At 48.2% G+C, this 12663-nt stretch overlaps 1 protein-coding gene across 2 annotated transcripts in view; it reads left to right on the forward strand.

The window, feature by feature from the left end:
* The window catches only part of SYNE1 (spectrin repeat containing nuclear envelope protein 1), a 286933-nt gene that overhangs the window by 235062 nt on the left and 39208 nt on the right, over positions 1–12663 (forward strand). The window contains exon 1 of one of the 2 annotated variants that reach the window (XM_083434683.1): positions 786–993. The exons of the other annotated variant lie outside the window; for it this stretch is intronic. Within the exon in view, the coding sequence (XP_083290809.1) occupies positions 872–993 (122 nt within the window). The 5' untranslated portion in view covers positions 786–871. Of the gene's footprint in view, positions 1–785; positions 994–12663 lie in introns of those variants that run through there. 2 annotated transcript variants of the gene reach the window in all.

Raw genomic sequence — 12663 nt, forward strand, 5'->3', positions numbered from 1 at the left:
GATATCAAAGGAATCAATCAATAAGAACCAGCTATTTTAACATTTCAAACTTGTTTTCCGATTCAAAGGAATATAGTATTTCTAAAACCACCTTGTAATTCATTTGGTTGATTGTGTAGATAAAAATACATTCAGTATAAATAAATAAATTTACTATGATTTCCCTCCCCCACAAAATAGAGCATCCATGTCTATCATTTTTAAACACATTTTAAATTCCCTTGCTGTCAGTATAAGTGTTACATGTGTGCTTGTGTGCCTCTCATTAATACCAATGGGACTTGCTTCACTATGGCTGGTTTGTGCCCAAGTTTATTGATACTCATTCGGGGGGGGGGGTGCATAAAATCCTTAAACAAGGAACGTGCTCAGTGCCAATTTCTTTTGTATCTTTACTCAAGCTGTAGTAATCTTCAGCTTATTCTGAATTTAAACTTTTTCTCTTTTCCTTACTCTCTTTGTTTTTTTAATCCCTTGCCTCTTATAGTCCAGTAGGAATTCTGTCTCTTATAAAAAGAAATCACCCCAATATTAGCCATCAAAACAAGGAAAGAAACACACAAACCTCTGCTTTGTTTACAGTAACCGGGCACATTTTCTCCTGGACTGTTGGACAGTTGAGTCTACAACTGTTCAGAGTCTGCAGTGGAGTCTTCTCCCCCCCTTCCCTCCCCCATTCGTGGCCTACATTCCAGGAGATCACCCTGGCACATGTTGATGAATGTAAGTTTTATTTAGAAACATGACCACTTGTCACTGCTTGGGCTCATATTATCAGGCAGTGAGTTACTAGCATTTGTTGGGAGTGTGAGCGTTTTGTGTGTGCACATGGTGCTCTGTGTGGCACACTCTTGAGAAGATTTTGGACTGAATGTTCTTAATTTTTGTGCTGGAAAGCTTAATGCTGGTGTTGGTGGATTTATGGGCCGTGAAGATGGCAGATGACCGCAGTGTGGATTCAGACCTCCCTGATTGCAATTGCGATGTGACAAGGCATGTGAACATTTTGATTCATTATTATTTTTTCCTTTTATGTGTTTCTTTTCCTATTTTAGACCTTTTCCATGTTGAGTAGGTGACTAAATGGGAGCTAAGCGCTGATAAACAGATCCTTACATTTTATAAAGCACAAATGTTTGCAGTTCTGGAATGAGCAAAATGAACTGGAAACAACCACCCTGCTCATCGGAGTGACTTGCTCAGTGAAACTGTACACCTAAGTTTTACTGCCAGTTAAATGCAGGATCACAAACTACACATGAGCCATAGCCGAAAATGCATTTGACTTCACAGGAGGCACAGAAAAGGGGTGGCATGGAGACTGGTTTTACAGAAGTATTTCAAGCAGGATATACGCTCTGATCCTTGCTATCAGCATTCTGAATTTATCTTAAACCACCAAAGACACTCTAAATATTACCAGCAAGCTATACATAGCATTTTATATGTTACTTATTCCCTAAGAGAATGTTATTATAAGTGAACCAGTATCAGAGCTGCAATACAGCCTTCTCAGTCACTAGGAAACAGATTTATTTTCTTCTTCTTCAGTGCTTTAAGTTCTAGATATATTTTCTGAATCCAACTTGCTTTTTTTCTAAAGATCTTAAGATCTGTATAGTTATACCTTGAAGAATTGAAATAAAGCTGGGGGGAAATCTGAAAGAACCTTACACTTCTTTTTTAAAAAGTTTAAAAAACCATTACAAGTTATTATTAGAAGCCAGCTGTCTGGCCTAATCATGTTTCCATGACTTCATGATACAATGTAGTGCACTTGAATAATAGTAAATGCATGTTCAGTATAAAAATACTTTAAGGCACGTATTCTTCTAAAAAGAAATATCATAGTGTTTAAAGGTACCAAAAAATTCCCCACACATGCATTCTTAAAATGATATAAAAATTCCAGATTACTTAGGATTTAAACTAGTGATTGTAATGCAAATATAATGTTACTTTTAAAGTTACAGATATTTGTTAATGAAGAATAATGACCCTGGACAATCAGATTAGAAAGTGAGCAAGGTCAAATGGTTAAGATGTGGGCTGTAAGGAATGCACAGCGAGTCACAGGGGACTTACTGTACTTGTGTATCAGGCTTGCTAAATGTATATAACCTTGTTTAAACCTATCATGTGATGATTTCAAGCTGCTATTTTGAACATGAGCTCTCTGAAGCAAGAGAAAGGACTTAGACCAAGCTTCTTAAAGCAGCATGCCTAGGGATTTTCAGAATCGCTGCAGGTTTTCCTAGAACACTGACTCCCAAGGATACTGCTGCATATTTACCTCAAAGGAGATAAAGGCTACTCTGTTTGCAGCTGTGCTCTGTCTCTCACATACACACAACAAGAACTACATTCGTTCCATTGTCTTTCTTGACATTTTCCTGCACATCTATTTGAGTTTGTATGTGTCCATGTTCCCACACAACTGTGTTTCCTAGATAACATGCATGCAAACAAATCCTATAAGCCCTGATTCAAGCCAGAGAGCAAAACGGCTGGAGCAAGCCCATGGACGCATGTTTATTTTCCATGTGGTTTGAAGCACAAATTATGTTGCTAGGCTTAGTCAAGGGATTTGCCATTTGATGAATGAAAAGCTATTGATAGCTCTGTCATGATTTCTACTTGTTGTTGTTGTTGTTGTTTAGTCGTTCAGTCGTGTCCGACTCTTCGTGACCCCATGGACCAGAGCACGCCAGGCACTCCTGTCTTCCACTGCCACCCGCAGTTTGGTCAGGTTCATGTTTGTAGCCTCGAGAACACTGTCTAACCATCTCATCCTCTGTCGTCCCCTTCTCCTTGTGCCCTCCATCTTTCCCAACATCAGGGTCTTTTCCAGGGAGTCTTCTCTTCTCATGAGATGGCCAAAGTATTGGAGCCTCAGCTTCACGATCTGTCCTTCCAGTGAGCACTCAGGGCTGATTTCCTTAAGAATGGATGCGTTTGATCTTCTTGCAGTCCATGGGACTCTCAAGAGTTTCCTCCAGCACCATAATTCAAAAGCGTCAATTCTTCGGCGATCAGCCTTCTTTATGGTCCAGCTCTCACTTCCATACATCACTACTGGGAAAACCATAGCTTTTACTATACGGACCTTTGTTGGCAAGGTGATGTCTCTGGCCTCTGTCTCTGATTTCTACTTAATCTTCTCCAAACCCAAAGCGTGTGGATATATCCCTCAGGCTTTGATTCTAAGCTTACCTAAGTCAAAGCAGGTTTACAACGTGAGGTTTTGGTTCAGTTGCTGGTGTTTACAACTTAAAAGTGTTTATTTAATTCACACTTTCCTTCAGGCAGAGATGGAAAGCTGCCTGGTAAGTTGCCAGAAAAACCTGCAAAAATGTCTAGAAGAGCACCCAAGTGTTTGCTTTCACTGTTCCCTCCCCCCCCCCCCCCCGCGCGCGCAATATAGACATAAGGAAAATGCCGCAGTTAGTCTCAATGCCTTCATTTATTATATTATTTTTACTTTTAATCTGTTTTCAGTATTGCTGTTTCATATATTAACCAACCAGCAAGGGGGAAATTGTGCCTTTTTTTCAATCCCTCTATAGATCTAAGTGAGTCTTTTTCTCTTCTGACATCACTTTTTTTATTTCAAGGTACAGTGTTTTTAGCTCCACCTGCAATTGTGCGAATTTGCACTGTGAATGCTTCACAATTACAGGGTGGGAATGCATGATTGTGACTTTTCTACTGCTTTGCTTTTTAACTGAGACCACACCCTTTCCATGCGACTGCGCTAAGCCACACCCTTTCCATGCGACTGCGCAGCAGCAGCAGCAGCCCTAGGGTGTTCAGGCATGATGGGAAAACAATGCTTGGAGATCGAATTGGGACCTGTCAAGCTAAAGATTCTAAAAGCTGCACGTGCACAGAGTGAACATATGTACATTTTGGTTTAGGCTGCTCTCTCCTGACAGACTGGCACCTATTCCAGCACTTTGTGTCTGAAAAGGCAACTATTGCATATACTTTTTGGAATATGTTATATTCAGAGTGCAATATCCAAGGCTCACATTGGGGAAGGGGTGCAAGAGCCTTCAGTGAAATCCTATCTTCTGGGTACTCTCCCCACCACAACCATTTTAAACCAAATTATGCCTGCTATAGCCATCTAAACACAGGAGCCAATTCCTAGGGGCTGTGGTCCCTTTGCCCCCCCCCCAATAAAATATTTGAGGGGGTTGCCCCCAAAGTTAATGAGCATTCCCATTCAAATAGTGTGCATGCACCCCACCTTGTGGTCAATTATGTGGGGTGGGGCTTACCTCTTTCTTCTAAAACAGCTGCTAAGAGACCTATCAGAAAAGGTAGCAGGACCAGTCCCTTCTGCGCCCTGTAATGGAACACTGTAAAAACACTCTGGCATATCTTTTATTAGGAATCTGTTAATTAAAAACAAATTGTTTCCCATGGGGTGGGGGATCCATGTAAATCATCCATGAGTTTGTTCATTATTTTTCTTGTTTTGAAAAGAATTGCTTTATCTGCCTTCACTAATTTTCCTTGCTAGTCTTTTTCAAAGCTAATAGGGGTGAAATTGTATGGAACATATTTTGCTTTAGAAATATTTGATAGTGTCAGGGGTTCAGGAGCAGAGGCACAGGAGAGGGAGGAAATGGAGAGCGAAGGGGAGGAGTCCGAAGGAAATGTCAGCGATGACAGCGATCCGAGGTCTCTGAGTCTGTCCAGTGAATCAGAGGATTCACAAAAAGGGGCTCCCATGGTCAGGGCAAGGGGAGTACCCAGGGGGGCACTTCAGGGAGAAGGGGCCAGAGGGGACTCAGAGAGCAGCAGCTGGAAATCTGGACCAGCGTCCACACCAGAGGGAAGTAGGGGGGAGGAGTCCCAGGCATCGGGATCAGGCGGCGCGCTACCAGCGGGAGAACATGAGGCAGGATTGACCACGCCTCCGTCAGGGAGCGAGGAAACGGTTAAGAGGAAGGTTAAACGCGCGCGCGCGCCAAGTTCAAATGTACAGGAAGGCGGCACAGTTGGCAGCCCGGGTAGGGAGCCAAGTCCTAAAGCCCGCCGAAGAGAGCGGGAGGAGTCAGGAGGGTCAACGTCTGCATCAGAGGAGTCCAGGAGGGAGGAGACCCAGGGGGGCAGCAGGACCCAGAGGAGAAAGGAGAGAAGGGAGAGGTGGAGTAAGATTAGAGTCTTAAACTGGTGTACAGGGGGCGGAGACTCAGACGGAGCTTCGCCGGTCTAGACTCTAGACGTAGAGCTGGGGCGCTGAGGCTTGGAAATGGAAACTATTCTTCAATAAAGACTTTGATACTTTACTACCGGCTAGCGTTGGTCCTTTGTGAGCTGGGACCAGGAGCCAGCTCTGACAGTAAGCTCCGTCCCCAAGTTTTGGCACCAAGAACCTCGCCACGTGAGTCGACGCGGAGAGGGCAAAGGAGGGGTGCTTCGAGAGCTCACACAAATCAGGCAAGATGACTCCAGAACAGCAACTGACAGAACTGCGAAATGCAGTAACTCAACTCAACGCGGAGGTACGGGCCTCCAAGAAAAGGGAAGAGGAAATGGATGCCGCCTGCAGAGATCTCCGAACCAGGTTGGAAGCCCTCACTACACTGGGGCAAATGGGACCCAAGTCAGAGGGCATTGGACTGGGGAGGAGGGGAGGCAGTCTGGTATCTCATTTCGACGGGAGTTTACAGCAGTACCCCAACTTCAGAGCCGACCTGCTGTTTGCGCTGGATCTGCTAGGAAAAGACTTTAGAGATGAGAGAGAGAAAGTGGGGTTTATCTTGTCCCATTTGCATGGGGAGGCCAAAACGTGGCTGAGGAATTTATGGAGAGATAATTATCCGGCGCTCCAAGATGCGAAGGCTTTCATTAAAGCAATGGATTCGTGTTTTTTATCAAAGATAGACATCGACATTGCCAGAAGAGACATACACGGGCTTAAACAAGGCAGAGCCAGTGTGAGGCAGTACCATGCACGCTTTTTTGGCTTAGTTCATGCACTGGGATGGGAGAAAGATTCTGCTCCAGTGAGAGACCTCTTTTGGGAAGGCTTGAATGCAGATGTAAAAGCTGAGATTGCAAGGGGAGAGAGGCCAAAGAACACTCAGCAAGTGGTCCAGAGGGCTCTGGAGATTGGGGTGCGCTTGGAGGAACATCCTTGGAACAGAGAAGAAGGATGTTGGGGAAGGGCGCCAGCCAGAGCACCTCCCTTCTCTCCCAAAGATGCAACGCGTGCGCAATCCACACCCTCGCAGGGAGGGGGAGAAGAACCGATGGAGATCGGAGGTGCCAGGGCTCAGTTAGCTACCAGAGCCCTAACACCGGGAGCAGTCAAAGCGAAGCCTCCTAGAGGGAACAGGAAGTGCTACATCTGCGAGAGTGCTCAGCACATGGCGAAAGAGTGTCCCCAGAGGCTCCACAAGCACACTGCAGCCTCGGCAACAGTCACAGACGCAACTCCACAGGGAACACAGCAACAGGGAAACGACGGAGTCTGGCTGGAGGAAGAGGCACTGGGGTCCAGCCAGACAAGTCAATGAAGCAATCCCCAGCAATTTTGCAGCCCACAGACCCCCTCCCACCCAAACCAGTGGTGCAGCTTACAGCGTCTCTCCAACTGCCCAATGGACGCACTCTGGAAGTGCCGATCACCATTGACTCCGGCAGCAACGCCGACTTTATAGGACTGGATTTCATTCAGCAGCACAATATACCACTACTACCAGCCACGCTGCCCCTGAAGGTTGTCACGGTGGATGGCAGAGAATTGTTGGGGGGGCAGGTGGTGCAACAGACGCAGCCAATGGTGATGCGGATTGGAAATCACCGAGAAGTCATCAGCTTCAATGTCACCCAACTGTCGGACACGCCTGTAGTCTTGGGCATGAGTTGGCTGCACAGGCACAGCCCAGCATTGGCGTGGTACCAGCGCCAACTGACCTTCGGCTCCTCCTATTGCGCGGAACATTGCATCCTACCTAGCCCGGAAGAGGGAGGGGAAGACCCGCAGCTACAATTAGGCACGCTGCAAGCAGTGCCACGCAAGTACGCAGCGTTTTTGGAGGTTTTCTGCAAGAAGGAAGCAGACAAGCTGCCTCCCCACAGGCCCTATGACTGCAAGATTGACCTCCTGCCAGGGGCGACGCTGCCAACCGGGAAACTGTATTCAATGTCTGAAGACGAGCTGCAGGAGCTCAAGGAGTTCATAGACCTCAACTTGAAGCGCGGTTTCATCCGGGAGTCGAAGGCAGTGGGGGGCAGTCCTGTATTCTTTGTGAAGAAAAAGGACACGCCCCAAAAGAGGCTTGTAGTTGATTTCAGGCTCTTAAATTCCAAGACCAAGCCCACGGCCTTTCCCATGCCCAAAATAGATGACCTGCTCGCAACGGTGAGGAAAGGACGCGTTTTCACAAAGTTGGATCTGCGAGGGGCGTACAACCTGATTCGCATACGGGAGGGAGACGAGTGGAAGACTGCCATGTTCACTCCCCTGGGCACCTATGAATACAGAGTTATGCCCTTTGGATTACAAAATGGCTCTCACTGTTTTCAAGCCTTCATGCATCACGTCCTGGCGGGTCTCCTCTACAAGAAATGCGTCTGCTTCTTGGACGACATCCTGATATTCTCAGAATCAGAGGAGACCCACGAGGGAGAGGTCAAGGAGGTTCTGCAGAGACTGCAGGAGCATCGGCTGTACGCCAAGCTGGAGAAGTGCCAGTTCGACAGGAAGGAGGTGGATCTCCTGGGCTACAAGTTGTCGGACAAGGGGCTCGCCATGGACAGCACCAAGGTTCGCGCAGTGTTGGACTGGAAGAGCCCGCGCAATCAGAAGGAGGTCCAGCGGTTTGTGGGTTTCGCCAACTTTTACCGCAAGTTCATCAAGGGGTTCGCGATGCAGACAGCGGCCATTACCGACACGCTCAGCTCCAAGAAGAAGAAGTTCATCTGGACGGACCAAGCGGAGCAGTCCTTCCAGAACCTTAAGCGTCTCTTCTCGTCCGAAGAGCAGCTACTGCATGTGAATCCCAGCAGACCAATGAGAGTTGAAACAGACGCCTCAGACAGAGCCGTGGGCGCAGTACTGTTGCAGCAGGACCCGCATGGGGACTGGAGACCGTGTGCCTTCTACTCTAGGAAGCTCAGCAAGTCAGAGCAGAACTACACCATCTGGGACAGGGAGTTGCTGGCCATTCATGCAGCATTCAAGGCGTGGCGGCACTTCCTCATCGGAGCCAAACACACAGTGCAGGTTCGCACGGATCATAAGAACCTGGAGTACTGGCGTACGGCAAGGTTCCTGAACCAGCGGCACATCAGATGGGCGGAGTTCTTTGCGGATTTCGACTTCAGGATAGAGTACATCCCAGGCGACAACAACATCATGGCAGATGCACTGTCCAGAAAGCCGCAATACCTCGAAGAGGCGGCACCAGCAGCGGCCAAGCACATTTTCGCACCGAAAGCGTGGGCGTGCGCTTCAGCAACCGTGGACCTGGATGCGGTCCGTCGAGCGCTGCAGGAGGACCCCTTCGCACAAGCCAAAATGGAGGAGGTGCACAAGGGCACGGTGAAGGACGACGAGTTCCAAATACGTGATGGATTGCTCATCCGCAGAGGGGCACTCTATGTACCGGGAGACGACCTCCGTGCGAAAGTACTGCAGCAGTTGCACGACGCACCCACCGCCGGGCACTTTGGCAAAGAGAAGACGGCAGAATTAGTTGCCAGAGATTTTTGGTGGCCCAAGATGCGGGGGGAAGTCGCGGAGTACGTCTCGAGGTGCGACACCTGCCAAAGGGCCAAGTCAGTGCACAAACCTCCGGCGGGACTGCTCGAACCGCTGCAGACACCGAGCGAACCGTGGGAGAGGGTGGCCCTGGACTTTGTCACGGATTTACCCAGCTCGAGGGGTAAAACGGCAGTGCTAGTGGTGGTGGACATGTTCACCAAAATGGCCCACTTCATTCCGTGCGCGAAGGTGGCCACGGCGGAACAGACCGCCAAACTGTTCATAGACCACGTCTTCAGGGTGCACGGTCTGCCACGGTCGATCTTGTCTGACAGGGGGCGACAGTTCATCTCGAACTTCTGGCAGAAGCTGATGGGTTTCCTGAACGTCAAGATCAACCTAGCGTCGGCGAGACACCCGCAGACCAACGGACAAGCGGAGCGCATCAACGCCATCATGCAGCAGTACCTGAGATGCTATGCAAATCAGCAGCCGGCAACATGGGTGGACTACCTGCCGCTCGCTGAGTTCGCCTACAACAACACGAAGCACGTGTCCACGGGGGTGACACCGTTCTTCGCCAACAACGGGAGGCATCCCAGAACCTTCCCGGGATTAGAGAGACTGGGGGAGGGGGAGCCACAGGCAGCGGAAGTCTTAGCGTCAGAATTGCAGGAAGTTCACGAACAGCTTAGGAGGCAGTTAGAACTTGCAAAGCACGCATACAAACTGCAGGCTGACAAGCACAGAAGGGTCGGGGAGGACATACAGGTGGGAGACTGGGTGTGGTTAGCGGCCCAAGCAGTGCCGACCAGATCATTAGCGAAGAAGAAACTCGGACATAAGCAGCTAGGACCTTACCAAGTTGAGGCACAGATCAATCCAGTGGCCTTCCGGTTGACACTTCCGGAGGGATCCAGAATGCACCCAGTGTTCCATAGGTCAGTGCTCACGCCCTACAAAGCACCTCACCGATTTCAGGCGCAGGGCACGGCACCAGACCCGTATCGGGAGACGCCCCCAAGGAGGGAGTCGCCAAGAGGGGAGCCCATCAACCAGGTCACAGAGATTTTAGACTCGAGATGGGGGGAAGAGGGAGTAGAATATTTTCTCGCCAGTGAAGGTACCCCGGCCAGCGCCAACCGTTGAGTGCCGGACTATGCCCTGAACGAGCCTCTTCTCAAGGAGGAGTTTCATGCCTTGTTCCCACACAGGCCCATGCCAGCCGAGTATTTCGACGACTGGCTTTTCACACCCACGCTTTCAACCAGCACATTCCAGGGGTTCACCTCGGACGAAGAACCGGCAATAGAAACACGTTCCCCGGAGGGATCGCCCTCGGGGTTTGCCCCAGACCGCTCGTTTTGGTGGGACGATCGACCAGAGGAGCGGTGGAGCAGGAGGTGGCTGGGCGGTCCTTGGCAGGCAACGGACCCAGAGGTGACAGAGGGAGAGATGGACATGGACGTGCTGGGGGAGGACGTTGGGTTCGAGCACGGTGGCACAGAGATGGAAGCAGAGGAAATCGAGGTCGGCGAGAGCACGGAGGACGAGCCGGACTTATCCGGCTGGATGCACGCCACGGGGGACGAACTGTATCCGCCATTCACCCCCACAACGACGGAGCACCCAGCACCCACACCTGAGGAAGGGGAGGGGGGAAGGGGGGGCTTCGAGGGGGGGATGGATGTCAGGGGTTCAGGAGCAGAGGCACAGGAGAGGGAGGAAATGGAGAGCGAAGGGGAGGAGTCCGAAGGAAATGTCAGCGATGACAGCGATCCGAGGTCTCTGAGTCTGTCCAGTGAATCAGAGGATTCACAAAAAGGGGCTCCCATGGTCAGGGCAAGGGGAGTACCCAGGGGGGCACTTCAGGGAGAAGGGGCCAGAGGGGACTCAGAGAGCAGCAGCTGGAAATCTGGACCAGCGTCCACACCAGAGGGAAGTAGGGGGGAGGAGTCCCAGGCATCGGGATCAGGCGGCGCGCTACCAGCGGGAGAACATGAGGCAGGATTGACCACGCCTCCATCAGGGAGCGAGGAAACGGTTAAGAGGAAGGTTAAACGCGCGCGCGCGCCAAGTTCAAATGTACAGGAAGGCGGCACAGTTGGCAGCCCGGGTAGGGAGCCAAGTCCTAAAGCCCGCCGAAGAGAGCGGGAGGAGTCAGGAGGGTCAACGTCTGCGTCAGAGGAGTCCAGGAGGGAGGAGACCCAGGGGGGCAGCAGGACCCAGAGGAGAAAGGAGAGAAGGGAGAGGTGGAGTAAGATTAGAGTCTTAAACTGGTGTACAGGGGGCGGAGACTCAGACGGAGCTTCGCCGGTCTAGACTCTAGACGTAGAGCTGGGGCGCTGAGGCTTGGAAATGGAAACTATTCTTCAATAAAGACTTTGATACTTTACTACCGGCTAGCGTTGGTCCTTTGTGAGCTGGGACCAGGAGCCAGCTCTGACAGATAGATTTGCTGCCATGAAGAAAATGAAAGTTGTAAAATCAAAGTAAATACTTTGGGCACATTTTGTGTGTCATTGTGACAAATATTACTTGGTTTTCTAAATGTAACTGGATATGTTCTGCTTCTAAGTAATATTTATTTCAAAATCATTTAGCCTTCAGTTGACTATCACATTTATGTTGTGAGAAGAGCAGTTTGCTTATATAACACTCAGCCACTACCGGGATTTTGAGGGAAAATTTATAAAGCACTTCTTTTATTTGTGTGTGTGTTTTAGAGTGTATATTATAAGAAATATATTGTTTTAAATTTAAATTTGAATTTGAATGAGAAAAAAAATACAATTTAATATAACATGCTGAAGCCCTTGGAAAACAAAGTGAATTTGTATTTAGTTGCTTATGAAAGTTACGTTCCAAAAGCAACCAAACAGAATTGTTAATTTTCTTGTTACACACCAATGTACTTCTAACAAGGTTTCAGTAAAGGCCCCTGCAGATTAGTAAATCTATTCCTACTGAAGTTGACAAATGACAGTTTGAATATGTGAACCAGCCACTTCTTTTCTCCACATGATCCTTTCCATCATGTGGAAGGTCCTGTGGAGAAGTATAAGTGCTGAAAGCCCACACCTGTTTTCTATGCAATCCGGTATGTGGGAGTAAAGAAGTACTTAATTGTACAGGGAAGAAAAAATAAGCAAAATAAATTGGCCCAAAGATTTTTAGGGCCAAGTTTTTTTCTGTTTTACATTCAGCTTTTGTTTGAGCTGTGCCAACGGTTCGTTGTGGATATAGCTTAACCACAAAAGACAATACACTGTTCTGCACCAATTATGTTGTTAGAGATTAAAATGTTGGCAAAAAATAGTGCGGTCTTGGGTTGGGGGAAAATGCGATAGCCCCACATGAAAAGTTATGCACTGATTAAAGAGGTCTGGATTCCCCATAACAACTACACAGTTGTTGCACTAAGAAAAAATAACCTGAAAAATTCTGTATAATAGCTCATTTCTTTGCTAATCAAGATAAAAGTTATGGTGGCTATTATCAACGGCAAACACTACTTGGACCAAAATGGGTACCAAGAAGTCTTTTCTTTCTCTTAACAGCACTGCATCTTGAAAGAACTACTTCTACTGTAAAAAGAGTAGTGCTACAGTAAAAAATAATGCTACAATTCACTCTTACATCTGAAAGCATTTTGTTGTTGTGTTTAGTACTCCCAGTGTGCTCTGAGAACTGAGCTGTAGAGTCCAAGACTTCAGAAATAGGGTTTGTAGAGATACGTTTCAGATTTTTCTATGTATATTAATCTCACAAGAAATGTTTTCCTACTTGGCAGTGCCTTCTGTATCAAGATGTGGTCATGAAATAAGATACATTTTGTTAAAAGTATAGGCCCTTGTTTATCATATTTGTACCTAAGAGCGTGGTGCTCAGATGTAAAAGCCCAACTACTTCTGTACAGAAAATTGCGAGAATAAATA

This window comes from Podarcis tiliguerta (assembly GCF_965153285.1).
Source record: "Podarcis tiliguerta genome assembly, chromosome: 3".
Lineage (NCBI taxonomy): Eukaryota > Metazoa > Chordata > Lepidosauria > Squamata > Lacertidae > Podarcis > Podarcis tiliguerta.